Below are 27,443 nucleotides of genomic sequence, written 5' to 3'. Positions count from 1 at the left end.
TCCTGATATTTTGACTCGGTCAATGTCCGCAACCGCAACAGCTTATCTTCGCTTGGTGACATCCTCCCCTCCTTCTGAAGCAACGACACAATGACCAAGTCCTTCGGTGAGCCCTGCGCCAGCCCCTCCCGCTGACGCCAGTCTTCGTCACGGGCAACGCCAACAAGCTGCGCGAGGTGCAGCAGATCCTCCAGGCGGGCGACAGCGGCATCAGCTGCACGTCGCAGTCGGTCGACGTGCCCGAGCTGCAGGGCACGACGCAGGAGGTCGCCATCGCCAAGGTCAAGGCTGCCGCCGAGAAGATTGGCGGGCCATGCGTGACCGAGGACACGGCGCTGTGCTTTGACGCGCTCAACGGGCTGCCGGGGCCCTACATCAAGGACTTTATGGGTGCTGTCGGCCACGATGGTGGGTGGAGAAGCTCTTGTGTCGAGCTCACACACCAGGCCTCAACAAGATGCTCGTTGGGTTCAACAACACCAAGGCGACCGCGCTCTGCACGTTTGCGTACTCTGCCGGCCCTGGATCCGAGCCCATCCTCTTCGAGGGCAGGACAGAGGGCAACATTGTGCCGGCGCGCGGAGGGCCCGGCTTCGGCTGGGACCCGACGTTCCAGCCCGTCGAGAGCAACGGACTCACGTACGCTGAGATGCGGGCCGAGGACAAGAACAAGATCTCGCACAGGTACCGCGCGCTCGAGAAGCTCAAGACGTATCTCCAGGCGCAGGCGTAGAGCATAGACTATGGCATCCATTACACAGACTACTACTCCTCGGTCTCGAGCTTGAACTGCTCGGCGCCGACGCGCGCGGCGTACTGATCGCGCGTGAGAAGGGACAGCCTGGGGCGGACAGCCTCCTCGATCTGCGCCGTCACCTGCCCCCGGTAGTCGGGACACTCGTGGTTGTCGAGCCACACACGCTCCAGTGCGTCGGCGTCGCTGATGTCCCCCACAGCGTCGAGGTCGACCAGCGTCCACTGCGGACGGGGCACGCCCCGGGGAAAGTTGTACAGCTTCTCCGCAGTGTGCTTTCTGACGATCGCGGCGGCAGCGCGCAGCGCGTACGGGCTCCACGTGATCCTCGGGATAGGCGCGGCGTCGAACTGCACGAAGATGACCACGTCCTGTTTGGGCCAGAGGCCGGCGGGGAGGGCGAGATCGGGTGTCATCCTGTCCCATTGCAACGGAACCGTGTCCCACCGCACGCGCTTGGTGAGCTTGTTCACCTGCGACATGTCGACAAAGCCCCAGAACCGCGCGTCCATCCGCCCGTACGAGTCGGCGGCGGGCTCGTTGTCGAACACGATCAGCGTTTGGGGCCTCCCGGGTGTGGGCTCCACGACGGGGATGTTGCTTGCGGGGCGCGGGCCGCGCCGACCGTGCACGCGCACCGTGGCAACGTTGGAGAAGACGGCCTGCGCACGTGCCAGGGGATGCCGCTTGCCCTCCCACTCCTGCAGGGCAAAGTTGGGGATGGCGACGACGCGCGCGTCGACGGTGGTGATGTGCTCCAGCCGCGTGCCGTGGTCGCAGTAGTGCGCGGCATAGTGGGCTACGGGGTCGGCGTCGTAGTGGAGCTTCCGCGCCGGTAGGAGGGGCAGCCTGCCTAGCAGGTACGAGTCGAAAATTGGCACGTCGAGGTGTGGGCCGATCCGCACGATGACATGGGGCAGGAAGAGCGCGTCGATGCGTTTGTGGAACGCCTTGCTCGTGCCCCGGAAGCGGAGGAGCGTCGCCCGCGGCGCGTGGAGCAGGATCTGGTCGATGATGTGCGGGTGGCCTTCCGCGTCGATGGGCATGGTGTGCTGTGGTGTGAAGAGAGAGAGCGAGAGAGAAGTTGTGAAGGAGAACAATGGGCCGGGGGACGGCTGGTGCGCCGAAGCTATTGTGCCACATGGCTGCTTCTATTCTTCCGTCGTCTCGAGCAGAAACTGCGCCATCCCAACCTGTGAGATGTACTGTTCGCGGGATAGCAAACGCAGCTTGGCGCGAACGATGGGCGCGAAGGTGTTCGGCCTGGGCCTGGAGGACCGCCATAAGTGGTTTTGAACGGCGTCTTCGACCTCCGCCAAGACCTGGTCGATGACTGCGTCGGTGCTGCCGCTGGGAGCGTTGAGGTCGACGACGGTCAGCGACCCGTCTGTCGTGCGCGTAATGGCGCTGCGGGCGCGGTATGCGAGCTCTTTGAGCACCGCAAGGGCGGGAGCACTCCAGTCTGTCGTCGCCTCCTCGCTCGAGACCATGATGACCGTCTCCTCGCGCCCCCACTTGTGCCGCATGAACAAGCGCCGGCCGGCCCAGATCTCTCCCTCACCAAAGCGGTAGTGCTCGACGATCCGCGCGACGGAATCCGCCCCGACCCAGTCCCGGAACTCGTGGGTCTCCCAGCTCGACCGGGCGACGGGCTCGGCATGGGGGAAGAGAACCAGGCAGTGCAGGGTCAAAGGCCACGGGTTGATCGTCGGCGCCGCATGGTCGGGGAGGCGCGTCGTGCCGTTCACGCGCACCGTGCGCAGGTTTGGGAGAGTGTGAGACAAGGTCGGGAGGACGCTCGGGTCCGGCTCGAGCTGAGTCCGGAGGACTGCGTCCGTCCCCGCGTCGATGGTCGTCGTATGTGCGAGGGGAGTGTCCGTATCACTGCCTGGCGGGAGAGGCAACCGGTGACCAGATAGTGAGAGCGGAGTGTACCCTTCCTGTGTTACGCCCAAGATGATGTGCCGGAAGAGGAGCGCGTCGGCCTTCTCCCGCACCGCACGGCAGGTCGCGCGCCAGCCTAGGAGGGTGTCGGTCGGCGCGTAGGCCAGGATGAGGTCCAAGAGGTGGGGGTAGCTCCCGACGTCTATCCCAGCGGTCATGTCGCGTTGAATGGCGGAAGTGTGCTTGGTGCCGTGCGTGTCGGGATGACGAGCTGGAGCCGCCGCGCTTCTGAGGCAGCGCATCACGCGCATCACGAAGCTATGTTTGGAAACACGTGGTCGCCACACCGGGGACCCCGGAACCCGGCGGGTCGGAGGGGGCAGCGATACAGTCCAGCATGGTCTGGCGATCCTCTTCCCATGTGGACAGGACGAGCCCAAGGAGAGCGCTGCCGCCGCTGTCTTCACAAGTGCCACTTTGTATGGCAGATCGGCGGGCATGACGAAACACTCCCCCATACCTTCACCGACATTCCCATGGGGTGCGGGAGACAGGCCGTCACCCGCCGTCCAACCTGCACAGCCGAGTGGACGGTGTAGGATCGCTTCATACCTGCAGGAGTGAGTGATATGCGCAACAGAACAACCTCACGCCCGCTGCCACGACTCGTTCGAGGAGCTGTGACTTCGGGATCGTGCAAGGCGATGTGACACGGGCCCCGGCCCCGGCGTGAAAGAAACGGACATGTGAATCAGATGGAACGCTCATTGGGTTTAAGCTTTCCGTCCCGATTGTCGCTGGAACTGTGAAACGCTGCAAGTCATTGTAAGAAGCGTCACATTTGAATCGGTTCGTAAGGTCTGACGGCAGGCGGACAAGTGGGTTGGCTTGGCATGAGCCTTATCCGCAGTCCGTCTACGCGGATGAGGCCAGGTCTCCCAGAGGCGCGTAGATATCCATCGGTGTCACAACGCGATGTGGGCGGGCACACTTCCCGTGACCTCGGTTGAAGCACATCGCCACAGCCCTCTGACGTCAGAGTCACCACCACTACATGGTGGCAGCAACCTCGAAGCTGCTCGTCTTGCTACGCCCGCACTCACCTTCGGGCCCATGTATGTAACCTCGTGCGCAATCCTATGTCTTGATTGCCATCAACGGGGAGACAAGTGCAATCTGGACGGACGAGTGGGTCTCTTAGCGCAGTAAATATACACCACGAATCAGTTGGTCCTCCAAGCGTGAGGTGAGGCATGGAGTCGGGCTGCACACAACTTCCTCGACAGCGTACATGCCGTGCGCGTGTGCTACCCCCAATGCTCCCCACCGAGCTGCATATAAAGTCTCCGGACCAGCTACAAGCCCAGACAGCCTCCAGATCACAAGTCACAACACCACAGACAAAGCAAGGCTATGCTCAACGCTGCCATGAAGTTCGCCCTCGCCACCGCCCTCATCCTCGCCGCCAGCGCGATTGCGGCCCCGACCGAAACGGGTCCCGCAGACCTCGAGAGCCGCACCGACACGACCCACGAGCTGGACACCCGCGCGGCTTGTCTGCACTCTAGCTCGTGTGGATACTTTGGTGTCCTGTGGGTATCATATAGCTGCAAGGACTTCTGCCGCGACCAACGGCGCGAGTTCGCGGGGTTCATGAGCTCGTCGAACTGCAACCTTGGCAAGAAGCGCTGCTGCTGCAAGTAACTCCCCGTGTAGATAAGCAAGGGAGTAAAGTGATGTGAGGCAGTCTGGTGTGGAGAGCCTGTTCGGGCAAGCGTGGTCGGGAGTACAGCCGCAAAGAAAGCATGGCGCGAGCCGACGACACGTACCACTGTCTCTCATTTGCCACTGTGGCCGCCTCACGAAAGCAATGCCACTCCTCGCCAGATGAAACATGTGCCTGGCGTCTGCAGGTGTCAAGGTACAGAGTAGTTGGAGGTCCTAGTTCCTGCGTCCCGAATGGCACTGAAACGGTAGTGCACCGAAAGATAAAGTTGTCACAATGGAGTGCCGGACCCCATTTCTGACAGCAGGCGGGCAAGTGGGTTGTCTTGGCGTGGGCTTATCCTGACGGCCAGTGGACGAGGCCGCTACCAACACCTCTGATGCCCTTCGGCGTGCCAATGTGATGGAGACGTGCTGGCCACTGAGGTCTAGGATCCAGGGGGCTTCTTGGCAGTGTGACCTTTGACCACAGAAGTGCGAACATGGGAGGCGGAGTGTCTCTCCGGTCGCCTACCGTTCGTCACGTATGCGCAGTACACCCACTGGCGACGATGTCCTCCTCACTACGACGCAGACATAAGAGCTGTGCGAAAAGGCTCCTCCAACTCCCACCGACCTGAAGCACCCACCCCAAAGCCACGCCTGCAACGACACCAGCCTACCCAACCAACCATGAAGCTCGCCATCGTCACCTTGCTCCTCGTCGCCGCAAGCACGATCGCGGCCCCGGCCGACACGAAGCCCGCTCAGCTGGAGGACCGCGCCAACACCATCGGCGATGAGCACGCGCTGGCCGCGCGCGAGCCGGTTTGCTACTACGCCAGTAGCTGCAGCTGGTGGGGAGACTGCAAGAAGTGGTGCCGCAACGCCCACGGCCGTAAATTCGACTTTATGAGCTCGTGGAAGTGCCCGTGGACCCAGAAGCGCTGCTGCTGTGGTGGCGGCCGCTTGTAGGTGTTCCACTAGACCGATGCAGCCTCCGCCATCACAAGGGAAGAGCCTTCTTCCAGTCTAGTGTGATGCAGTGCGGATACTGGGTGCCGTGTGGCGTATGGAGCATGATTACGTTGGTCACGGAAGTTGGCTTATTGGCCACCAGTGCCACGACCCAGATCTACCTGACACCCCGATCAACCTACCGAGTGCCCCGTTGCCAACGCCGCGAGTCGGCATGCTACATCGAGATCGCCACAGATACATCGCCCTCTTGACAACTACAGCCCACGCTCCCTCCTCGCCCTCAAGCGTCCATAACACACCAAGTCTCCTACAGATTCTCACTTGGCCTGCCGCGGCGGATAAGTGCAGCAGCACCTACTCTGCCCAGCCGCGCACCCCGCAGTGGAAGTCAGGGCGTAGTGGTACCCGAATGGCTGGCAGTACGCCTCGCACGGTACTGGGCCCCAGAGGCGGCCACACGCCGAGGGGAGGAGGCAGCCGCGCGCCAGAAGGGCGGGGTGGGGGTCGAGGTCGACGGCGCCGCGTCTCGCGACGAGGTGCACGGGCTCGTCGGCGACCGAGGCGTCGCGTTCGAGTTGGTCGGTCGGCAAGGTGATAGCGAGCGTGAAGAGAGAGAGGAGGGCGAGGAGCTTCATTTTGTGTGCGGTGGCGAGGTGGCGAGGTGGCGAGGTGATGGACAGGGTGACGGCCGAGCGTGTGTGCTTCATATACGCAGGCAGGTTCATGGCGCTCGACGCACGCTCGCACTCGATGCGCACGCTTCCGCCTGTAGTACGTGCGGTGCTAGGAAGCGGTAGCCGGTAGACGGCTGGGCGTACGCTCGGGCGCAGTGTGCCGCGGTGGGAAATTCCACACACACGCACCGCTTCGCTCTAAGCGCCAACGAGGGCTACGGGGCTGCGGAGGGCGTGGGCTGTATCGGCGGCGCCGTGTCAATGCGGAGGGCCGGCTCGGGGGCGCGGGGGCCGGACGGTACACAGGAGGTGATAGTGTGGTCGTGACAGCTGGGCAGGAGGTTGGGAGGAGGTGTGGGGAGGGAGTTGGCTCTCGGCCATGATACTGCCACGCGCCACACCACCCCCCTGGCACAATCTATGCTCTACCATGCAACATGTACAAACATCTACAAGTCTGTGTGGCCTCAATGAGCCCGGTGTATGATTATATCTGCTTGCGTCTGTGCGTCGTGACCAAGCTCGCTGGCTCCCATCGACGCTCGTCTTGGGTTGTGGCTCCTTCCCTCGCTCACTCCGCCGCCACCTTGCGCCGGGGGTAGCTGCTGAACCTGTGGTTGAGCCACAGCGCGAACAACAGGGCGAAGAAGATGCCGAAGAAAGCAATGGAGACTGCGGCCTTGTCAGCGCCAGGCGAGCCACTTGCCGCCACGCCCACTCACACCTCAACCTCAGACTTCTCTTGTAGCGCTGCTCGGCGAGCTGGGCCCGGAGGACCGCAATCTGCTGGCGGAGCTCGTTCTCAATGTGTTCCGAGTATCGCTCGAGAATCGACAGCATGTCGCCGTCGTTGCGCTCCTCACCGGCGCCCTTGATGCGCTCAATCCGCTCATGTAGCCCTCTGCTCTGGAGGTCCTCGAGGGCCTCCTGCACGATCGCGCGCCATGGCGAGGTTCTGCTACGCAGCGTCTCGAGGTCCGCCTTGCGGTCGTCGAGGAGCAGGTCGATGCGCGTGTGGAACACGGGCTCAGACTTGTTGATCGAGATGTTGAGGTCGGCAGTAATGCGCTGCGGCGTGGTGGTCAGTGCGTTGCGGCAAAATCCCGCACTCACGTCGGCGCGCTGGTCGAGCTCGGAAAACGTCTTGAGCACATTCGGGAACTCGGAGAACACGCGGTGCTCGAACGACGTCTACTGTCAGCACGGTAGGGCTCCTCGCTACTCACTCGTAACGAGCGAAACTTGAGCTCATGCTGGTCACATAGGGCCGAGAGGCGCTCAATCTCCCCCTGGAGCGGGCTGTTGCGGGTCAGTTCCTGCTCAGCGGCGGCAGCAGCGGGATCGATGGGCGGCGTGGCTGGGGACGACGATGCGGCGGGGGTAGGGCTCGACACACTGCGGGGTGCGCTTGCGCTCGCACTCGCTGCCGGCGTGCCGGGCGGGCTGGTGCTGACGCGCAGCTGCAGATGCAGAGGGGGTGGCTCGCTGTCCCTGCGGAGGGCGAGCACGGGTGGGCTGCCAACGCTGGCACGCCGCAGAGGCTGCACCGGCGGGCTCGCGACCGGCGTCATTGCCAGCGTGGGCGGGCTGTTCATCGACGAGGGGGGCACGGGTGGCGACCTCGGAGGGGAGGTCACGCTGCGCGGGCGGCCAAAACCGAAGAGGGTCGGCGAGCGCGGAGGGGACGACACGCTGCGCGGCGTCATTGCCAGCGCCGCTGGCTGCGCTGGCCGGCGCGACGCCCACGGCGCGCTCATCCGCCGCACGGGCGAGGGCGGCACGCTCGGCGTTGGGGGTGCGCTCGTCGTCGTTGTCGTCGTCGACGTGCCCATCGCAACGGTGAATGAAGAGAGAGAGTGATGCACAGAGCAGCGTTACACCCATCGCCGAGAAGGACTCTAGTAACTCGGCTACCACCGGCCCATGCCGCAACCATGGCGGGTGTCATCCGCCGCGGGTATGTGACTGGCTGAGAGGCTCGGTCGATAAGACAAGCAGGACGCCAGTGGCCAGTGGACCGTTACGCTCGCCTCGCCTAGGGAATGAGGGCAGAGGATGGAGGGGTATAAGACTAAGCAAGGGAGGGAGGGAGACACGGTTCACGCCGCCCACGCTGGAAACCAACACCCCAAAAGCACACACACACTCACTGGATATCCTCCTTATCAATCCCGGCCGCAGCAGCAATGTCGCCGTCGCTACTCCGCCGCATGGCGCTGCGCGTCGAGCTCTGTCGTGAAAGGTCTCCGGTACGGATGGCAGGAAGGTGGGCGTGGGAGGGGGTACGAGGGTGAGGTGGGCGTTGTTGGTGTTGGTGGTGGTGAGGATCTTTATCAAGCGAAGTGCGTGGTGGGCTCTGAGGGCTCTGGGCACGCTTCGCCACCGCCGCCGCCGCCGCAGCAGCAGCCGCAGAACCAGAAGCGTGCACGCTCGAGCTCGCGCTCGCGCGCGTCGATCCAGAAATAATACCAGTCGCAGAGGGGCCCTTTGGCGACGTGGTCCCCGGTGGTGGGAGTGACGAGGGGCTGGTCGCGCGCGCTGCCGGCGGCGGCGGCGGCGACGCGCTGGCTGCCGTGCGCCGTGTCGGGCGGTCTGGCGCGCCGAGCGCACCGTACGCGCCGATGTAGCCTTGGAACATGGTGGCGACGAGGCAAGGTGCGGTGGGGTGTCTGTTCCTCGTCGATGAATGTCGGCGCCGATGGTTCTCCCCCGGCGCCCCGACGCCCCCTTTCAACGTCAGAGAGCGGCACGTGCCGCGCACGATTGCTGTGACTCTGCCTAGCCCGTCCGACGAGACAACAGCTAGAGGGCACAACGAGACATGCATACAAGTGGCCTCTAAAGGAATGGTGCGTAGTACATGGTGGATACTGAGGGCACCGTTGCACCCCATGCATGAACGACGGTCGGTGGGGTCGTAGGCCCAGTTGTCATGCCAAGGGACAAGTCGAGTGGCGTCCTGATGGAGGTCATCCGATCTCCCTCCCCCCTTCCCCCACACCGGCGGCACTGAGCGGCTCGCTCGCAGTATCAAGATCACGAGGCGCCGCGCCCCCCCGTCTCAACATCGCACCATCACCATCATGGCGACAGCATATGACCCCACCTCGGCGTCCGAGCAGCCCGTGCCGTTGCCCTCGGCGCCGCGCGAAGAGCTCGCACTGCACGGGCTGAGCCTCCAGCCGCCGCTCACCCGTGCCGGCCGCGGCCCGGGCCTCGTCGTCTTCCTCCCGCCGCGTATCGCGATGAACGCCAAGGAAGGCAGCGAGAAGCCGCTCGATCCCGACCCGGTGCAGAAGTGGGCAGAGGAGGGGTTCGGTGTCGTCGGCGTAAACCTCACTGCTAGAACCGACGTCACGGAGGCGCTGGCCGTCGCGCTCGCCGCGCTGGATTCATGCGAGGCCGTGGACGTGGAGGGAAAGTATGCCGTGCTAGGTGGGTACAGTGACTTTGCCTGATCTCTGCACTGGAAACAAGCTGACGCCCCCGCGCGCCCAGTGTACGACCCCCAGGCGCTCGAGGCAGTGTCCGCCGCCATACCAGCCCAGCCGACCGTCGTCGCGCTCATCTCTCACGGCGCCGTGCCCTCGTCGGCCAACGTGCCGACGATAGTCCACGCGCACACCGCGACGGCAGGCAAGGCGCGCCGCGACAGCTTCTACCTCAAGCCCGCGCCCTCCGGCGCAACAGTGTACCAGTACAAGGCGACTTCGCCGTACTTTGTGGTGCCCGCAGCAGGGCCGGGCGCGTACGCACCCCTCGACGCGGGCGTCGCGCATACCCGTTCGCTCGTGTTCCTGCGCGAGCAGCTCGGCGGTCCGTACTTTGACCTCGAGGTGATTTGGGAGGAGCACACGTACTTTGAGTTTGAGGAGCGCAGCGTCGCCAAGACGATGGGGACGATGGTGGTGGGTTGAGCGTGTCGGTCGGACGGTGGAGCGAGTCACGCTGACTGACGGCCAAGGCCGAACCATACGTCAACCACGTCCCGACTATCACGGGCGGCGTGGGGCGCGAGAAACTGTTCGAGTTCTACCGCGACCACTTCATCTTCAAGTGAGTGTGCTGGTAGTTGGCCGATTCCCGATGCCACCCGCTGACACCCCCGCAGCAACCCCGAATCAACAACCCTCACGTCCGTATCGCGCACGGTGGGCGCCGACCGCGTCGTGGACGAGTTCATCTTCAGCTGCACGCACGACCGCCAGATCGACTGGCTGCTGCCTGGCGTGCCCCCGACCAACAAAGAGCTCGAGATCCCCATGATCGCCGTGGTCAACATTCGCGGGGATAGGCTGTACCACGAGCACATATGGTGGGACCAGGCGACGGCGCTCAAGCAGGCCGGGCTGCTGCCCGACACTGTGCCGTTGCCCGGCGGCAGTGGCGCGAGCTTGCGCCTGCCAGTTTCGGGCGACGAGTCGGCGCGCATGCTGCTTGACGAGCGGGCCGTCGCGTCCAACTTTATGTTTGGGCCCGAGTGGGGCGTGCAGAAGTAGTAGCGACGCAAGTACACACGCAATGTAGGCATCAGATCAGTGAGTGATCATTAGCAGCAAGTCCCGGCCAGCAGCGTTTGTGCGTTTGTGCCTCTCGGTGTGCCGAACCACTAGGCGTGATCCGGTTTAACGGCTCCTCCCCATGCTGCTGCCACATGGGGGGTGTTTGCGTGGGCGGCTGGTGCGGGAGAGCCAATGCAGGACGGTCTGCGTGCTGGCTGGCTGGCTGCATTGCAGCCGCACATCTCGAAGTGCCTGCCTGGACTACCGACTGACATTCCGCATTGTCCCTGCGCCAGCGGCCCCTGTGACGTCGTTGTCGCGTGTTTGTTCGCTTGGCTGCTGAGCCTCGAGAGGCCGCGAGCCGGCTGTCTGGCGCAGCCGAGGCAAAACCAGTTTCGAGGCAGGCAGTCACCAACGGAGCTGCTGGCAAGCGTCGAGGTCGCAGTGATGCATGGCATGGTCGGGGTGAGCGCCGAGACTCTGCACCATGTGCTTCTCGTCGACTGCGTCGTCTTGCTGCTCCTGCCTCGCTGCCGCTGCCCGCAGCAACGGACATGAGGGGTCCGAGATCCGACAGGCCGAGCCTATCTTTAGCTGCGCCGAAAAGTTGTGGAGCGGTTGTGAGACTAAATCATCCCCCACGGGAACCGCCGGGCTGTCTACCTTGGCGGGGCGACCAGGAACCCACTGCTGCAGCTGCTTGGATGGGTTCCAACACACGGCGGCGGTGCCGAGTCGGCACGCACAGGCTAGCAGCGGATGGGGGCATGTGTATGCTCTAGTCTGGCAAAAGAAGGGTGTGTGCATCAAGCTCGACGCCACGGACGGAGCGTGGCCTGACATGTGCCCAAGAGCGAGGCGCCATTGTGTCATTGTGGGCCCGACCCGACAGACTGCTGGCTGGTTGTGCATGCCTCGCGAATGGGGGTCTACCGAAGCGAGCTCGCGTCGGCGGCCGCGAGGCGAGGCGAGTTGAGTTGAAGATTGCCAGCAGTCTTGCCTGAGAGAGTTGCCGCCTGGCACCTGTTTGTGGCCCAGGCCTGGGGTTACACCGACGGACAGCTCTGAAGACCCTCCCTGCTGGGAACAACATGCTCCCAACTGTGCAACTGCAGCAGTGGGTCGTGGGAGTGTGCATCATGCAGCAGGCAGCAGCAGTAACAGCCCCGGCCGCATGGCGGCAGGAGCCGCTTTGCGCTGAACACTTGTCACGAATAGGACAATGTCGTAGAGGAGGGTCGAGGAACGGCATTAGGCCAAGTAAGTGACCGATGGCGGCCCAGCCAGCCCAGTTCTGACCAAACTCGCCGCACGCCCGCGGCATCCACACCACACCCACTCCAGACTCACACCTTGCCCCCGCGCCATTCCATTCCACCTTCCTCCTTCCTTCCTCTTTGTCACTCTCTTTGTCCACTCTTCGTCACCCACTCACCCAACCACCCACGCCGCACGGCCCGTTGCACCTCCCCCCCACCCACGCACACGCCACTGGTGACCTCAGCGGCGCAGAGCAGCGACAGACACGGACGGCGTCGTGGCGTGCGGTGTCGTCCCTCGCGCCGCTGCTACAAAGTCATCTCAAAACCTCGACCCACCACCTCCCCAAGTCACCAACAGCCAGCCAGCCTCCGACACCCCCTGACTTCGCGACGACAACAACATTGACCACAACCCACACACCGACTCCCGCCCACCCACACATCACCATGGGAATCGGTGCCAACATCTCGCCGCCCCTCATGCGGCCGCCAGAGCTCTCCCCATCAGATTCAACACCACCATCAGTACCCACGCCGCCGGCCGAACCCACGCCCAACCGTCCTCCCGGAGGCGCCGCTTTTCTGCGCCGTCTCCACACTGACCCAAATGTAAACCATGTCAACCTCCCTGCCGAAGACGAAAAGGAGCGCCGAGCTCCTCCACCGCGCCCCATCAAACTCCCGGCAGCGCCAGCACCAGGTTGGTCATCGTTCACAGATCCCGAACGACTCTCTGTCGGGAGCGGCAGCGCGGCCTCTTTACGCATGTCGTACACTACATCGGCACCTCTGTCGCCGTTGTCCCGCCCGCCGGTCCTCGCGCCCTCGGCAACAAGCGTGCCCACATCGCCCATACCGGTCCCCGTTCGTCGCACGTCGCGGGGCCGCCCAAAAACAGCGCCGAGCCAGCCAGCGTCGCTGTCGGCGGGATCGCGCAAGGCTTCCCCCGTGGCCCAGAAGCTCGACGAGCTCGACAGCTACGATGGCCTTCAGGCGCTGGCCGACCCCAGGCCAGTAGGCCCCCCGCGCCCCGTCTTGTCGGAGCGCTCGGGTTCGTTTAGCTCGACGACACACCCGCGCAGCGTCGCCATTGACATGAACGGAGACGAGGACACGGAACGGTTGCGCAAGGTGAACTGGGAGGCGTTTGGCGTCGCGTATGCTGCTGGTCGGTTCGATCCTGTGCGGATACCCAACATTCCGGACCCGCACGAGACGACGGCGACGATCACTGTGGGGACGACGGTCACGCAACAGTCGAGCGCGCCACTATCCAGCTCAGCGTCCATGCCCTTGTCTCGTCCCACATCCGAGGACAGCAAGAAGGCGCCTCGTCGCCCCCCTTGGAAGTCGGCCCCGTCCTCGGCTACGGATGGGTCGTCGGCCTCGCCGCTCTCCCCTCCGCCACTGACACATGGTCCTGCAGTCGCGCGGCCGGTTGTGCCCCTCGGCGTCCCGCAGCCTACTCAGCCGCTGTCAATGGCGGCCTCCATGGCTGGAAGACAAAAGGCCATGGAGCTCGAGAACCTCCCATCGCGCCCCCGACCAGAACCCGAGAAGCTCGAGTTTCCCCCGGGGTATGCTGTCGCGGCCGCCACGGTTCGCATGGCTTCATCGACAATTCCAGAGGCAATGTTCTCGCCACTGGGAGCGCCCAGCCCGGAACGAGAGCTGGTCGACCCTTTATCGTACTTTGTGGGCACCCCGCCAATTGGTTCGACAAGCGACAGCCCCAATGGTTCGGTGCAGGGGGGCTATGCCATCAGCCGGAGCTTGTCCCTCGCTGCCAGTGGGTCTGGGTCGAGCAATCACTTGCTCAATGACATGTCCCACTACGAGGCGAGCCCCATGGGTACACCATTCAATGAAGGGCCATCCCGCACTAGCTTTGATCTAAGCCGGGGCACCAAGCCCCGCGTTCAGAGCAGGCTGGGGAGTGGGGTCATTGACTCTGCAGACGACTACTTCAGCTCTGTGCCCCCGCGCCGCTCGACAGGTGTTACCCCAGTCCACTCGGATCCTGGTGAGAACCTTATCCCTACCGTAGTCCACCCCAGCGAGCTCGGCGCATTCTACTATCAGTACGGCTTCTTGCCGGCCATGGAGCCGCCAAACGAAAAGGAGCGCCTCAAGGCCCTATACTCTTACAACATCTGGCACTCGGCTGGTGACCCCAACTTTGACCGCATTGTCCACATGGCCAAGCTCGTGTTCAACACCCGACTCGTGCTCCTCAACTTTATCGACTCGGATACGCAGTGGCTCAAGTCACAGACCGCCTTTGCCCGCCCCGAGCGAGCAAGAAACCAGACAATGTCGGCACACGCGATTCTCAACAACAGTCCCGAGCCGTTCGTCGTACTAGACACGGACACTGACTGGCGATTCGTAAACAACCCACATGTTCTGGAAGAGCCGCATGTCCGGTTCTACGCTGGCGCACCGTTGCGTACATCTGATGGCTACAACCTCGGAACCCTCTGCATCCTGGACGACAAGCCACGGAAGGAATTTACCCCGCGGTCGAGGCACATTCTGAAGGAGTTTGCAGCCGTCGTAATGCGCGAGATGGAGCTTTGGCGTGACAAGGTATGTGGCAGCGATCCCGCTGCAGTAGCGCTAACTCGCTCAGCTCCAACTCGCCACCCGCGACAAGATTCAGACGTCGATGGAGAAGTTTACGCGTGAATGTCTCGAGATTGACGACAAGTTTGTCGGCGCAAACTTTGAAGCTGCGAGCCGCATGGACCAGGTCTACAGCCGTGCCGCCAAGCTCGTCCGCACAACCCTCGAGCTCGATGGGTGTACCATTCTCGACATTAGCCAGCTCGAGCGCATCACCGTCTCTAGTGGCGACAGGAAAAAGTTCATCTACCGCGCCAACCCCTATGCCCCGGGCGCAGACGCAGCGGTTCTGGAGCAATCCGACACATTCGGACCGATCTCTGCGTTCCCTGTACTCGCCTCTGCGCCTTCCACGCCGCCCACGCGCCCTCTCACTGCGTTTGAGCACGAGAGGTTGTCCGACTTCTTGTGCAACAACCGCGACGGCAAAATCTTTGAAAACGTGGTGCCAACATGGATCCGGTACATGTTCTCGTCGGCGCTGAAGTACGCAATGGTCGTCCCAGTGTTTGGCATGGACGGTCAACCATTTGCGTTGATCTGCGCGTACACGCTGGACAAGGGCAAGCAGTTCCTCGAAGGATACGAACTTCAGTTCCTCCGCGCCATTGGTGTCATCATCCTGTCGGCAGTCCTCCGCCGCCGCATGGTGCTCGCCGACCGGTCCAAGAGCGTTCTCATCTCATCGGTCAGCCACGAGTTGCGAACACCGCTACATGGTATCCTGGCCGCCGCCGAGTTGCTCAAGGACACGCCGCTCGACCACGACCAGCAAGCATACTTGGCCACCGTCGCCACCTGCGGCATGCAGCTGATCGAGACGGTCAACCATGTCCTCGACTTTACAAAGCTGTCTGGTGCCACAAAGAACGGTGCTACCACTCGCCAGATCAAGTTTTCAACAGTCAACCTTGCCAAGGTTATTGAGCAGACTGTGGAGAGCTGCTGGATGGGACAGCGCGCCCGCGCGATGCAGGTTGGCGACTCGGATCTCGGCAGCTTCTATGCCCCGCCACCGCTATCACTATTACCGTACGACCAACGTGTCAACATCAGTCGCAACCTCTCGGGTGTTGAAACAGTCATCGACATTGGCTTGCGCGCCAAGGGCTGGAACGTCGTGTGCGAATCTGGTGGCCTGCGAAGAATACTCATGAACCTCTACGGCAACTCGCTCAAGTTTACAAAAGAAGGATACGTCCAGGTCATTCTGAGGGAGGGCCAGCACTCGCCTGGCGCCAAGCGGTTCCCAGTTGAGCTTTCCGTGGTCGACACCGGAAAGGGCATTGGCAAAGACTTCCTCAAGGACCAGCTTTTCCACCCGTTTGCGCAGGAGAACCCGCTCCAGCCCGGTACCGGTTTGGGTCTCTCAATCGTCAACAGCATTGTGCGCTCCGACGCCGTGAATGGCGACCTCGAGGTGTGGTCTGCCGAAGGCGTCGGCACCCAGATCCGTGTCACGTTCGAAGTCGAGGTAGCCGACGAAGAGGACGAGGACGAGGACGGTGCCGCCAGTTGGTTTGGACAGGGCTACACGATTGCTTTCTCAGGTTATGATCCCCGCCATACTGGTCATCAGCTCAGCATCGAGGTGCTTGGCAACTATGCGGCGAACCGTGGCTTTAAAGTCATCGGCGATGTCAACTCTGCCGACATTCTCTTCGTCAATGATGTCGCCGGCGTCACAAACGAAATCAAGACGTTTAGCCGTGAACCCGGTACCGACCGACATGATACGTACACACGTACAATGCCCAAGCCGGTGGGACCGACTGCCTTTATTGCAGAGCTCGACAAGGCAGTCAAGTGGCTGGAGAGCCACCGCGATCTCAAGACGATCGCTGGGACGATGGAAACGATCAGAATCGATTCGTCGGATAGCGAGAATTACATGCCGACGGCTCGTCCTAGCCCGCCGCACCGCGAAATGTCGAGCGACAGCACCATGTCGACGGACACTGTGATCAACGGGTCCGGCCGGCGGCGCTCATCAAGCTACCTCCATCGCCGACGCTCGGACGACAGTCGTGATCGGGCTAACGCCGAGCGACCTTCATTCCCGCCGCGAGGTGTCTCTTACCACGGCAACAGCGGAAGTGGCCGCCCGACGCCAGAAGAAGAACCACCGATTTCGTCATCACCGTCGTCGCCGACATCAACCATGTCGACCATCTCACTCGCTGACGGCGGCGCAATGCTCAAGGCGGCGACCATCCCCGCTGACGTGCTCATCAACCGACGCCCTCGCCCCGCGCGCGTCATGGTGGTCGAGGACAATGCCATCAACCGGCGTGTCCTCGCTGCTTTCCTCAAGAAGCACGGGTTCGAGTATGCCGAGGCGATCAACGGTGCTGCCGGTGTCGATCTGTTTGAGAAGACGCCGGCCAGCCACTGGGAGTGAGTAATACAGGTCGTGCGGCTTGCTAACGCCGCCAGCGTCGTCCTGATGGATATTACCATGCCCGTGATGAACGGGTACGAAGCGACGCAGCAGATCCGCCGCATCGAATCGGCCCGCAGACATGCGAAGCCGTCGCGCTCGCCGTCTCACCGTACCAAAATTTTTGCTCTGACTGGCCTTGCCACCTCGGACGACAAGCGCCAGGCGTTTGCCAGTGGTGTTGATGGATAGTGAGTCGGCTGGTGGTGTACAGCGATGGCAGCCCTGCTGACACCCACAGTCTAGTAAAACCTGTATCTCTGGCCAGTCTCGACCTCATCTTTAAAAGTGAGTTGGCCTGAGAGTGTAACCATAGCTGACGGTCGCAGAGATCGGATTCTAGTCTCCTGACTCTGTCTGTATTTACTCTGGGCCGGCTGGCCGACCGCCGGCCCTATACTATTATGTCTGCGTTGCCAACCTGTATCCTAGTCTTTCTGTAATAGCACGTCGTGTCATGCATGCACAGTGTATGCCAAAGGTGGTGGTGGCGGTGGTGGGTGGCCTATGCCCTCCAGGTAACGTTGACGGCGTCGGTGCGGAACCTGTGTGCGCGTGTGAGTCAACAGCCCCTCCCCAAGCAAGCCTGTCTACCCACCTCTGCGTCACGCTCGTCTTCTCGAGCGGCGTAACCTGGCCCATGCGATAGGCCAGCAGGCCAGCCTGGGCAATCATGATGCCGTTGTCGATACAGAAGCTCTCGTCGGTCGCAAAGACACGCCCGCCGCGCTCAGACGCCATGATGCCCATCATGTCCTGCAGGCGGAGGTTACACCCGACGCCGCCGACGATAAGCACGTCCGACGCGCCGACGTGCGCCATGGCCCGCTCCGTGATCTCGACGAGCATGGCAAACGTCGTCTCCTGCAGGCTGAAGCAGAGGTCGTGCGGCGTGATCACGTCGTCGTCGGGGGACAGGCTGTCGAGCTGGTCCCACGAGCGGTACCGCTTGTCCTGGGTGTACGCCTCGACGGCGGTCAGGATGCCTGCGAGCGTCACGTCCATGCCCTTTGTGCCGTATGGGAGGGGGACGAGGCGGGAGCCTCTGGGGCGGGTGTCAGCGGTCTGTCGTCTCCGTCGCGCAGCTCGCAATCTGCGTCTGTTGGCCCCACGCCCGCTCGCTCACTTCTTCGCCTCCTGCTCGATATTGTACCCCGGACTCGGGTCATTTCTCAGCTGAATAACCCTCGCGAAGCGGTCCAAACAGTTGCCAATGGCAATGTCGAGCGTCTCCCCAAAGATACGGTACCGCTGCTGGCTATACGCGATGACCTGCGTGTTGCCGCCGGACACGTACAGCACGATGGGGTTGGACGACGACGTGATGTGCCGGCCCATCTCGATGTCTGCGGTCAGCTGGGGAACTGGGGAGGGCGACTCACGCCCGACACAGTGGTTGACGCCGACGAGGGGGATGTCGTACAAGAGCGAGAGGGTGCGCGAGACGAGCGCGCCGACCTGGAGCGGTGTGCCCATGCCTGGGCCTAGCGTGCGTCAGCTCTGTCTGCTTGCAAGGTGATGCCAACGCACCCTTCGTAAAGGCAATCACGTCCAAGTCCTGCATCCGCACGCCCGCCTTCTTGACCGCCTCGCGCAGCACGCGCGTGACCCACTCGCGGTGGTGCCGCGCCGTGTCCGAGGGGAGGAAGCCCTCGCCCGGCGGCGTGATGTACGTGTGCCGCACGTTACTGAGAACGGTCACGAGTGTTGCTGACTCGCCGGGCGAGTGCGAGATGACGCCTGCGCCGAGCTTGTTTGCTGAGCCTTCGATGCCGAGGCAGAGGAGGCGGCGGGCTGCGGGCGGGGGAGGGGGAGCGGGTCAGCTGGTGCTGCGCTGTAGGAAGAGGGGTGTGGGGCGGCTTACTTGGCTTGGTCAGCGGCGAAACCTTTGGCCGTGGTCGTGAGCTTGATGCTGTGGTCATTGCGTGTGGTGGGTGTAGTCGAGTTGAGTTGAGGTCAAGTCGAGAGTCTTGGCTGAGCAAGGTGACCGTCTCGCAGTGGCAATTTCCGCTGGCTGGCTGGCTGGGCTGGCCGGTGGAGGTCCAAAGTTGAGCAGCGCAGCGGCGAGTGACAAGCAACGTGCGGTTTGGATGGGATGGCCCGAAATTCGGCCCCACAGACGCGACAAGAGGCGAAAACACGTCGGCTGGAGACGAACAGTCGATTGAGCCCTCTAGCCTTGTTTGCATGCACCACACCTCATGCATGGGGCCAGAGTATGCAATGCGACATGGGACGATCAGCTGCACGCTAGCAGGTAGAAATCATGCAGAATGCATTGCATCAGCGTGACGCTGACAAGAGAGTGGGGCAGCATTGGGCGGCGGCGGCGACACCACCACGACCAAGGCACGGCGCCAGACGTCACATCTCCATCGCACCTTTTCCTCGCCGCGCCGTCTCTCAACTTGACACTCTTCCTCTCTTGCCACACACGCCCCACTCTCAACGATGCTCTGGGACGCATTGTTCGACCGCGTGTCCGAGGCGGCCGGCGCCCCGGCCGACCAGTGCAAGGTGGGCGACGGCCTCAACCCCCACTGACCTTGCCCCAGCTCATCTTCTCAATGCTGGTGTCGTTCCCCCTCGCGTCGATATTCGTGCGCCTGCCGGCGTCGCGACCCAACCTCGCCCACCTCTTCTCCCTTGTCGTGTCCACCTTCTTCCTCTGGCCCTTCTTGGGCCTCGGGCGCGGGTACCTCCACCTGCTCATCTCGAGCGCCGTGACCTATGTCGTGGTGGCCAGCGTGCGGAGCAAGCACATGCCGTGGATCGTGTTTGTGTGAGTGGCGCGGGCGTGGGGGCGGGTGGGTCAAGAGTGGTGCTGACGCTCCTCAGCCTCACAATGGGCCACCTCACCGTCATGTAAGTGCCCAGTCAGTCGCCTGCTCACCCCAGCCACATCTACCGCACCCTCAACTCGATCCCCACGAGCACCATTGAGATCTCGGGCTCCCAGATGGTGCTCGTGATGAAGCTCACCACGTTCGCGTGGAACGTCCATGACGGCCGGCAGAAGATCGAGGTGAGGCACAGCTGCATAGATTCCGAGCTGACGAACAGGACCTCGACGAGGGACAGAAGGCGACGCGCCTGACGCAGCTGCCTGGCCCGCTGCCCTTCCTTGGATACTGGTGAGTCGGGGCTCGGCTCGCCGCTTCGCACCCAGCTCGCACACTCACTTTGCAGCTTCTTCTTCCCCTCAGTTCTCGTCGGCCCGTCGTTCGACTACGCGACGTACAACGCGCTCATCACCAAGACCATCTACGACGCGCCCGTCCCCGACGCCGACCCGACCCACACCAAGCGCTTCAAGGGCCGCACGCCGCACGGCCGCAGGCGCGTCGCGTACCTCCACCTCGTTATCGGCCTTGCCTTCCTCGCCATCTTCGCCGTCCTCGGCGCGCGTGGAGCGTACTCGCGCATCCTCGAGCCTACGTGGTACACGTGGACTCTGTCGACCCGGTTCGGCTTTGTGCAGTTTGCCGGCTTTGTCGCGCGCACCAAGTACTATGCCGTGTGGAGCCTGTCCGAGGGCGCGTGTATCCTCACCGGCATCGGCTTCAACGGCTACGACCCCAAGACTGGACGTACGCTGTGGAACCGTGTCCGCAACATCAACATTCTGTCGATTGAGACGGCCGAGAGCTTCAAGGTGCTGTTCGACAGCTGGAACTGCCGCACCAACGTCTGGCTCCGCGACCAGGTCTACAAGCGTCTTACGCCCAAGGGCAAGAAGCCCGGATCGGTGCAGAGCATGGCGACGTTTGTGACCTCGGCCTTCTGGCACGGCGTCGACCCTGGCTACTACCGTGGGTTGAGGGCTCGGCTGATTCGCTAACCCACCAGTCGCCTTTGTCACCGCTGGCCTCCTCTCGTCGCTCGGCAGACAGCTTAGGCGCTACGTCCGCCCCTACTTCCTTCCCCTCGGCTCAGAGGGCGCGGCCAAGCCCAACTCGATGCCCCGCTGGCCGTTCCCCAACCTCGCCAAGCGCACGTACGACGTCGTCGGCTGGGTCATGGTGCAGATCAACCTCAACTATGTCGCGTCGGCCTTCCTCCTCCTCCGCGCCGACTACTGCATCACCGCCTGGTCCAGAATGTACTGGTACTCGCACATCATTATTGCTGTCGCCATTGGCTTCTTCCAGCTCGGTGGCCGCCGCTGGCTGCGCAAGGGCATCCCTCCTCGTGTCCCCAAGTCCAAGGTCCCGCTCCAAGTGCCCGAGGTCACCCTGTCCCCTCCGTCGCCTATCGCCCAGGAGGACGCGAGCGCCAACGCCACACATCCCACCGAGGAGGACGACTCGAACGACGCCGACCTCGAGTGGGTCCGCCACGACCTCCAGTCAAAGACCAAGGGCGGTGTGCCCTTCGACGCCGGCCTCATCGACGACTTCCTCGAGGGCGTCGAGACGCCACGAGCAGGCACCCCCAAGCCCAAGGACGATTAGGGGCCTCTGTCCTCCCTACCTAGACTCATACACCTATCTACCACCTAATGCTGCGCGCAGCGCGCGCGTTTGGCACGTTATAGCTATGATGGATGAGAATGAACGAAGGGGGTGGGGTCGCAGACTCGACTGCATGCCACAGGGCTTGAGCCCAGTTGGCCCGATATGACCACCTCGCCAACCACCTGACCACTCGCTACCGCATAACAACACTCACTACTAAACAACTTCCCTAGTACAATGCGACCCCACTCCACTCTGACCTTTAAGTAACTGACAATGAAGGAGGCCTGGCCTCGTCTCGAAACACACGCCGCTGCCAACGAATAAATATGCATGCGCGTTTCATGCGCGAATCTATGAGTTACATCCCCAAAGAGTTACGTCCGTCGTGTCCGCCATCTCGTCCTCGTCCTCCGTCCAACTGCTACTTCTTCCTGTTGCGCTTTGCTTGTTGTGATGGTGATTGAGTAGAGGAGCCCTTTTGTGGCGTTGTCGCGGCCTCCTTGGACCTTTTTGTACCCCGCCTACCGGAGTTGTCCTAATCGACCTCCTCGACCTCGACGTCCATGCCGTCGTCGAGGTCCGAGTCCTCGTCGTCTGGCTCGGTGACGTCGGCGTCGTGGTTGGGAACAACAACCAGACGGTTCTTGACGTGGTCGGTCGTGACGTTGGCCGTCTCTCCGTCGCGGATGCGCGCCTGGAGGATGAGCTTGGAGAGTGGGTTGAGGATGTCGGACTGGATGAGACGCGCGAGCGGGCGGGCACCATACGAGGGCGAGTAGCCTGCGTTGGCGAGCCACTCCTGCGCCGAATCGTCGGCAGCCAGCTTGATCTTCTTGTTGTTCGCCTCGAGACGTTCCTGCACCTCCTGCAGACGGACATTGACGATGCGGCGCATGTCGTGGCGGCTGAGCGAGCGGTAGAGGATGATCTCGTCGATACGGTTGATGAACTCGGGAGGGAACGTGGCCTGGATGGCACCCATGACCTTTTCGCGCACCTCGGGCTTGACAGGACCCTCGCTGGGGTTCTCGTTGAGGTAGACGGAACCAGTGTTGGAGGTCATCATGATGATGGTGTTGCGGAAGTCGACCACACGTCCTTTGCCGTCGGTAAGACGACCGTCGTCGAGCACCTGGAGGAAGAGCTGGTGGAACTCGCGGGCAGCCTTCTCAATCTCGTCGATGAGGATGAGCGAGTAGGGCTTGCGACGGACAGCCTCGGTGAGCTGGCCACCAGACTCGTGGCCAATGTAACCGGGGCCGGCACCAATCAGACGCGAGATCGAGTGGCGCTCAGAGTACTCGGAAGCGTCGATACGGACCATGGCGTCCTCCGAGTTGAACATGACCTTGGCGAGCGTCTTGGCCAGGAGCGTCTTACCGGTACCCGAGGGACCGACAAGCAGGAAGGACGCGATGGGGCGGTTGGCGTTGGAGAGACCCGAACGGCTGAGACGGATGGCGTTGGCGACAGCCTTGACAGCCTCGGGCTGGCCGATGACCTTCTTGCTGAGGAGCTTCTCGAGACGCAGCAGCTTGGTCTTCTCGGTCTCGACAAGACTCTGGGTGGGGACACCGGTCCACTTGGCGACGACTTCGGCGATCATCTCGGGGGTGACCTCCTTCATGTACGCGCCCTTCTCGGCCTCCTTGGCCTCGAGCTCCTTGAGCTTGGCCTCACGCTGGGGAATGGCCTGGTAACGGATGTCGGCGGCCGTGGCGAGGTCGTAGCGACGCTCAGCGTCGTCGGCCTTGGCGCGCAGCTCGTCAATCTTGCGGCGGACCTCGTGGATCTGGTCACCGAGGCGCTTGTCGTTCTCGTACTCGCGCTTGAGGGGGCCGAGCGAGTCCTGGATGTCGGCAATGGCCTTCTTGGCCTTCTCCAGACGCTCCTTGGACGCGTCGTCCTTCTCACGCTCGAGGGCGTGGATCTCGACCTCGAGGCCGAGCTTCTTGCGCTCGAGGTCGTCGATGGCCTCGGGGCGGGTCTCGCGGGCAACCTTGACGGCCGAGGCGGCCTCGTCGAGAAGGTCGATGGCCGAGTCGGGGAGTCGGCGAGAAGTAAGGTACTGCTTGGCGAGCTGGGCGGCGAGGACGAGTGCCGAGTCCATGACACGGACACCGTGGTGGGTCTCGTACTTTTCACGGATACCACGCATGATGGCGACAGTGTCGGGGACTGAGGGCTCCTCGACAATGACCTGGGCGAATCGACGCTCAAAGGCAGAGTCCTTCTCAATGTTCTCGCGGTACTCGTTTAGGGTAGTGGCACCAATGACCTTGAGCTTGCCACGGGCGAGCATCGGCTTGAGGAGGTTGGCGGCGTCCATGCCACCGGACGAGTCCTTGCCGGCCTGTGAGTGTCAGCGTCTGTTTCTAGCACCAGTAGAACGTCTCAAAAGAGGACGGATGGAATGAAAACTTGGAGAGAAGTTGAGTGTGGCACTTTTCAGTACCACCACCCAACATCTTCCTCTACGTCTTTCAACGAGTTTTCTCGTTCCAAACGTCCTGTTAAGTGACGAGATACACCTGATAATGCTTACCATGATGAGATGCATCTCGTCGATGAACAAGATGATCTGCGTTCCCTCGTCGCCAGACTTCTCGACTTCGGACAGGACGGCCTTGATTCGCTCCTCGTACTCGCCCTTGTACTTTGCGCCGGCCATGAGGGCACCCATGTCGAGGGAGAGGAGGCGGGAGATGAGGGAGGCGGGGACGTCGCGGTCGACGATACGCTGTGCGAGGCCCTCGACGATGGCCGTCTTACCGACACCGGGCTCACCGATGAGGACGGGGTTACCCTTTGTGCGACGGGCGAGGACGCGGATGACTCTGCGGATCTCGTTGTCACGGCCAATGACGGGGTCGAGCTTGCCCTCGGCCGCGAGCTCGGTGTAGTCGACGCAGTACTTCTTGAGCGACTCGAACTGGTCCTCGGCGCCGCGCGAGTCGGCCTTGCGCGAGCCACGCTTGCGCTTGATCTCGTCCTCGAGGTCCTTTGGCTTGACGTTGGCGGCCTTGAGAATGTCCTTGAGCTCGGAGTGGTCGGTGTGGATGAGGGCGAGGAGGAGGTGGTCGATGGCTACAAACTGGTCGCCATTGTCCTTCTGGAGCTTCTGGGCCTCCTTGAGGACGGCGTGGTACGAGTTTGTGAGGGGGAGGGGAGGGGAGGGTGCGGGCTCGACGACGGGGAGCTTGTTGAGCCTTGACAACAGCTGACGGTTGAAGACCTGGACCTGTCCGCCGACCTTCTCGATCGCTTCCCGGAGCAGTGTTGGCTGGCCAGAAGTCTCGGCCGCGGTCGACTCATCCCAGAGGACGAGTGTGAGGTGCAGGGGATGGACTGTGGGGGGTTAGCTACTACGCTCCGGCCGGCAACGCTGCTCCTGCTCACCTTGCGAGTTGCCCATCTCCTCTGCCTTTTCAAACGAGGCCTTGATGGCCTCGGACGACTTGTCTGTGAAGTTGTCCATGGTGTGAGGGTGTGTGTGTGAATGTGTGTGTTGTGGATGAGAGTGAGAGTAGAGGAGGTAGAGAGAGTGGTAGCGACGACAAGAGATATAGTGATGGGGGGGACGGAGGGGACGGGAGGATGCGATGGGGTGTGATTGGGTTGTGCCGTGTCGCGATGGGGGATGGGATGGTTACCGTCTGGGAACGAGAACGAGGTCGAGGGTGGTCGAGGGTCGTGGCAGGCGCGGGGTTGTTCGGGTGAGTGATGGGCGATACGACGTCATTCAGGCACTTGCTAGCAAACACCACAAAGCGCCCGAGAGCAGAGGATGGCCAGTGCCACAAGGTGCTACTGGAACCTCGCGGAGGCAGATCCACGTGGATCGGGTCGGCGGATCCGCGCTGCCTTTGCCCCTCGCGGCAAGAATCCAGCAAAACCCTGAACATGAAGCGGCAGCTTGATACCACTGTGCTGGGTCGACAGAGGGCGACGACCAGGGCGACAGCAGAAGCGGCAGCGGCAGCGGCAACAGCGGCAGCACCGAGGTGGGTCGCTTCGTTCTCATAGCTCAAACACAACTCCTGGACACTCTCCCTCCTGCCTCCCATCTGGCGGCCTTTTTGCCAGAGTCTGGACCCCACAGCAGCGGGCATCGTGCTGGAGGCTGAGGCTGAGGCTACCTCCCCCACTCACCCACTCGCCTCACCCACTAAACCAGCCAGCCGCAACCTTGAAGCCGTACGACCAGAGGCTGCCACCTCCGCCGCAAGCCGTAAGCCGCCGCACCCGCTCAAAGGCATTCGTCGCCGCATTCAACTCGGTTAACCGTTAGTGCCGCTTGACATGCGGCTCAACTGGGTCAGGTGAGCAGCGCGAGGGTAGCCAGCTAGCTACTACCGCGCGGCGCCGATGCGGACATTCCGTTATGCTGCAGCGCCAGCACTCAGCTGGAGAAACAGTCGAGTAGCAGCAACGCTCCGGTGGGGACTTATGCCTACAGCTAGCTGCTGCCACGCCCCGCCCTGAGAGCTAAATCCGTGCTGCTAAATCCGTGCACTTACACACATGCCAATCCGATCGGCACGCTACGGCCGTTGTGGCATCTCAAACAATTTGTTTGTGCATCTCAAAGGCATGTGCTTCAATCTCAAAGATCCGCCACATGCATCTCATCTCAGAGCACATGTCAAAGGCAACGACAATGCCACGGACAATCGGGCATAGCACTCTCGCCGGGGGGCGAGAGTCGTAGGCGGCCCGGCCGGCCGGTAGAGCGAGCGGCGTAAGGCGTCGGTCGTCAGCTTTGTCGCACGGACGACGGCGCCAGGCGCCACTCGCCTTCGACTAAGCTTATCGTCGTCTGGGGTGAACATTCCATCCATATTACCCGACATTCCACTACTGTTCCATGGTTGCATCAGCACACATCCTCAGCACGTTGTTCGCTTCGCCCTCTGACACTTGCCCGCGGCGCCGCGCAGCCGGTGCGCCGGTCGCGGGGTGCGAGCGGGGCATGAGGCGCGCGGCGGCGTCTTGGCGGCACGCGTGGTCAGTAGTATTCGTCGCTGTCTCAGCCACTAGTTCGTTCGGAAACAATGCATTTATCTACAATCTAGATAGCGCCCGTGGCGCGAGCCGTGGGATGTGCTGCGCGAGCTGGTGGGGACATCACGCGGCGCCGAGAGCGCCGAGAGATGCGTGGCACGACTGGCCGGGCATGGGCAGATGCGCGGGCAGTTGTCGTGCATGCCATGTGCTGCAGCCGCGATAGGCGTCGAGTCCGAGAGACGCAGCTCTTGGTTGCGCGTGCGTCGTCGCCACGACGAGACCAGGCAGATTAGCGAGCAGCTCGGCAAAAGCAGTGTGGCCGAGGCCGTCCGTGCCAGGTGGGTGGGCATCGCGAGCAGCACGGTGGCGGCCGAAACTCGACCGGTCCGAAGAAATCGCGGGAGTGCGTGTTCAGTTGGAAGATGTCCTTCTCGAGACTTCTAGGGGACGCTCTGCGCGACCTGGGCGAGGGCAAAGTCGAGCTGCTTGACCGTCTCGCCCGGCGTGGTGGGGGTGGTGGCGGGGCTCGGCGTCTCGGCGGGCACCGAGGACGCGCGCGAGCTGGCGGGCGAGAGGGGCGCGAAGCGGGACACGGGCGAGTTGGGGTGCGAGCGCGACACGGGGACGGGAGGCAGGGTGGTGGGCGAGAGCGCGCCGCCGTTGCTGAGGCTCGCCTGGCGCTTGAGGAGCGACGGCGGCGTCGGCATCGGCAGCTTGGGCACGGTGAAGTGCACTGCGTGGGACGAGTACGGGCCCGCGCTGGAGCGGGTGCGCGCCGCTGCGAGCGGGTTTGGGCGTCGAGAAACGGTCATGGTGCTTGGGCTGTGGGTGTGGTGTGGGTGTTGGCGAGGAAGAAGAAGAAGATGCACGGCCGTGGTGGTGTATTTATGCTGCCTCGGCCAGAAATTATCGCCAAGGCTTGGCTTGGTGGAGTCGGGCTGGCCGGTGGGCGGAAGGGTTGGCGGCGGCGGCGGATCCGGCGGCCGATAGACAAGTGATCGGGATGTTGTCTGTGTGGTGCGTGTGCGGCGCAAGCTTCAGAGTGCGTGTGGGGGGGTGTTGGGCGGGGTATCGGGATGTTATATACCACCACCACGAGCAGGCGCCGTCGCTACTGTATGGGTCTGCGTGCGTACGATTGATGTGTCGA

At 62.7% G+C, this 27,443-nt stretch overlaps 12 protein-coding genes across 13 annotated transcripts; 6 read left to right on the top strand and 6 right to left on the bottom strand.

The window, feature by feature from the left end:
- Positions 1-43: 43 nt before the first annotated feature.
- On the top strand, positions 44-740 carry CNA03000 (Inosine triphosphate pyrophosphatase). Its single transcript, XM_062770191.1, has 3 exons — positions 44-106; positions 142-408; positions 447-740. Exons 1-3 carry the CDS (start codon positions 91-93, stop codon positions 731-733), a joined length of 570 nt encoding a protein of 189 aa, XP_062626175.1. The 5' UTR covers positions 44-90; the 3' UTR covers positions 734-740.
- Positions 741-765: 25 nt separating this feature from the next.
- Positions 766-1,800, bottom strand: LOC62_03G003654 (uncharacterized protein; the record flags this gene model as incomplete). The annotated part of the gene is made up of 1 exon (XM_062770190.1): positions 766-1,800. One exon carries the CDS (start codon positions 1,798-1,800, stop codon positions 766-768), a length of 1,035 nt encoding a protein of 344 aa, XP_062626174.1.
- Positions 1,801-1,905: 105 nt separating this feature from the next.
- On the bottom strand, positions 1,906-2,856 carry LOC62_03G003653 (uncharacterized protein; the record flags this gene model as incomplete). Its single annotated transcript, XM_062770189.1, has 1 exon — positions 1,906-2,856. One exon carries the CDS (start codon positions 2,854-2,856, stop codon positions 1,906-1,908), a length of 951 nt encoding a protein of 316 aa, XP_062626173.1.
- A 1,073-nt stretch (positions 2,857-3,929) lies between these two features.
- Positions 3,930-4,342, top strand: LOC62_03G003652 (uncharacterized protein; the record flags this gene model as incomplete). Its single annotated transcript, XM_062770188.1, has 2 exons — positions 3,930-3,934; positions 4,039-4,342. 2 exons carry the CDS (start codon positions 3,930-3,932, stop codon positions 4,340-4,342), a joined length of 309 nt encoding a protein of 102 aa, XP_062626172.1.
- A 693-nt stretch (positions 4,343-5,035) lies between these two features.
- Positions 5,036-5,317, top strand: LOC62_03G003651 (uncharacterized protein; the record flags this gene model as incomplete). The annotated part of the gene is made up of 1 exon (XM_062770187.1): positions 5,036-5,317. The coding sequence occupies one exon, from the start codon at positions 5,036-5,038 to the stop codon at positions 5,315-5,317; it is 282 nt and encodes a 93-aa protein (XP_062626171.1).
- Positions 5,318-6,409: 1,092 nt separating this feature from the next.
- Positions 6,410-8,403, bottom strand: LOC62_03G003650 (uncharacterized protein). 2 transcript variants are annotated; one of them, XM_062770185.1, is made up of 5 exons: positions 8,148-8,403; positions 7,224-7,392; positions 7,111-7,188; positions 6,720-7,065; positions 6,410-6,669 (listed from the first exon to the last, which is right to left on the bottom strand). In XM_062770185.1, the coding sequence occupies exons 1-5, from the start codon at positions 8,207-8,209 to the stop codon at positions 6,569-6,571; spliced, it is 756 nt and encodes a 251-aa protein (XP_062626169.1). In that variant the 5' UTR covers positions 8,210-8,403; the 3' UTR covers positions 6,410-6,568. The 2 variants fall into 2 exon arrangements, with proteins under 2 accessions (XP_062626169.1, XP_062626170.1); XM_062770186.1 differs by having other exon boundaries at positions 7,224-7,296.
- Positions 8,404-9,080: 677 nt separating this feature from the next.
- On the top strand, positions 9,081-10,538 carry LOC62_03G003649 (uncharacterized protein; the record flags this gene model as incomplete). Its single annotated transcript, XM_062770184.1, has 4 exons — positions 9,081-9,432; positions 9,475-9,905; positions 9,962-10,053; positions 10,109-10,538. The coding sequence occupies 4 exons, from the start codon at positions 9,081-9,083 to the stop codon at positions 10,494-10,496; spliced, it is 1,263 nt and encodes a 420-aa protein (XP_062626168.1). The 3' UTR covers positions 10,497-10,538.
- Positions 10,539-12,208: 1,670 nt separating this feature from the next.
- On the top strand, positions 12,209-17,169 carry dhkB (Hybrid signal transduction histidine kinase B; the record flags this gene model as incomplete). Its single annotated transcript, XM_062770183.1, has 7 exons — positions 12,209-12,370; positions 12,719-14,350; positions 14,394-16,357; positions 16,478-16,783; positions 16,823-17,017; positions 17,068-17,114; positions 17,156-17,169. 7 exons carry the CDS (start codon positions 12,209-12,211, stop codon positions 17,167-17,169), a joined length of 4,320 nt encoding a protein of 1,439 aa, XP_062626167.1.
- A 162-nt stretch (positions 17,170-17,331) lies between these two features.
- Positions 17,332-18,748, bottom strand: KAE1 (tRNA N6-adenosine threonylcarbamoyltransferase; the record flags this gene model as incomplete). Its single annotated transcript, XM_062770182.1, has 6 exons — positions 17,332-17,371; positions 17,425-17,871; positions 17,953-18,172; positions 18,209-18,310; positions 18,357-18,620; positions 18,691-18,748. The coding sequence occupies 6 exons, from the start codon at positions 18,746-18,748 to the stop codon at positions 17,332-17,334; spliced, it is 1,131 nt and encodes a 376-aa protein (XP_062626166.1).
- A 502-nt stretch (positions 18,749-19,250) lies between these two features.
- ale1 (Lysophospholipid acyltransferase) lies at positions 19,251-21,384 on the top strand. Its single transcript, XM_062770181.1, has 7 exons — positions 19,251-19,343; positions 19,382-19,608; positions 19,665-19,691; positions 19,725-19,851; positions 19,890-19,960; positions 20,016-20,638; positions 20,676-21,384. The coding sequence occupies exons 1-7, from the start codon at positions 19,278-19,280 to the stop codon at positions 21,278-21,280; spliced, it is 1,746 nt and encodes a 581-aa protein (XP_062626165.1). The 5' UTR covers positions 19,251-19,277; the 3' UTR covers positions 21,281-21,384.
- Positions 21,385-21,597: 213 nt separating this feature from the next.
- Positions 21,598-24,933, bottom strand: hsp104 (Heat shock protein). Its single transcript, XM_062770180.1, has 3 exons — positions 24,686-24,933; positions 23,832-24,634; positions 21,598-23,639 (listed from the first exon to the last, which is right to left on the bottom strand). The coding sequence occupies exons 1-3, from the start codon at positions 24,762-24,764 to the stop codon at positions 21,822-21,824; spliced, it is 2,700 nt and encodes an 899-aa protein (XP_062626164.1). The 5' UTR covers positions 24,765-24,933; the 3' UTR covers positions 21,598-21,821.
- A 1,800-nt stretch (positions 24,934-26,733) lies between these two features.
- Positions 26,734-27,105, bottom strand: LOC62_03G003644 (uncharacterized protein; the record flags this gene model as incomplete). The annotated part of the gene is made up of 1 exon (XM_062770179.1): positions 26,734-27,105. The coding sequence occupies one exon, from the start codon at positions 27,103-27,105 to the stop codon at positions 26,734-26,736; it is 372 nt and encodes a 123-aa protein (XP_062626163.1).
- Positions 27,106-27,443: the final 338 nt, after the last annotated feature.

This window comes from Vanrija pseudolonga, chromosome 3 (assembly GCF_020906515.1).
Source record: "Vanrija pseudolonga chromosome 3, complete sequence".
NCBI classification, from domain to species: domain Eukaryota; kingdom Fungi; phylum Basidiomycota; class Tremellomycetes; order Trichosporonales; family Trichosporonaceae; genus Vanrija; species Vanrija pseudolonga.
Note: the sequence above shows the minus strand (reverse complement) of the source record. Positions and strands in the feature narration are given on the sequence as shown.

What these genes read in the sequence shown, in the direction of transcription:
- CNA03000 (XM_062770191.1), top strand. An exon ending in GGGTGCTGTCGGCCACGATG is followed by an intron (nt 409 to 446) that starts GTGGGTGGAGAA and finishes CTCACACACCAG; the next exon opens with GCCTCAACAAGATGCTCGTT.
- LOC62_03G003650 (XM_062770185.1), bottom strand. Translation starts at nt 8,209, where the DNA reads ATGCGGCGGAGTAGCGACGGCGACATTGCTGCTGCGGCCGGGATTGAT. An exon ending in ATTGATAAGGAGGATATCCA is followed by an intron (nt 7,393 to 8,147) that starts GTGAGTGTGTGT and finishes CGCACCCCGCAG; the next exon opens with TGTGTCGAGCCCTACCCCCG. An exon ending in AGCTCGACCAGCGCGCCGAC is followed by an intron (nt 7,066 to 7,110) that starts GTGAGTGCGGGA and finishes ACCACGCCGCAG; the next exon opens with CGCATTACTGCCGACCTCAA.
- ale1 (XM_062770181.1), top strand. Translation starts at nt 19,278, where the DNA reads ATGCTCTGGGACGCATTGTTCGACCGCGTGTCCGAGGCGGCCGGCGCC. An exon ending in ATGCCGTGGATCGTGTTTGT is followed by an intron (nt 19,609 to 19,664) that starts GTGAGTGGCGCG and finishes GACGCTCCTCAG; the next exon opens with CCTCACAATGGGCCACCTCA. An exon ending in ATGGGCCACCTCACCGTCAT is followed by an intron (nt 19,692 to 19,724) that starts GTAAGTGCCCAG and finishes TGCTCACCCCAG; the next exon opens with CCACATCTACCGCACCCTCA.
- hsp104 (XM_062770180.1), bottom strand. Translation starts at nt 24,764, where the DNA reads ATGGACAACTTCACAGACAAGTCGTCCGAGGCCATCAAGGCCTCGTTT. An exon ending in GGAGATGGGCAACTCGCAAG is followed by an intron (nt 24,635 to 24,685) that starts GTGAGCAGGAGC and finishes AACCCCCCACAG; the next exon opens with TCCATCCCCTGCACCTCACA. An exon ending in ACGAGATGCATCTCATCATG is followed by an intron (nt 23,640 to 23,831) that starts GTAAGCATTATC and finishes TGACACTCACAG; the next exon opens with GCCGGCAAGGACTCGTCCGG.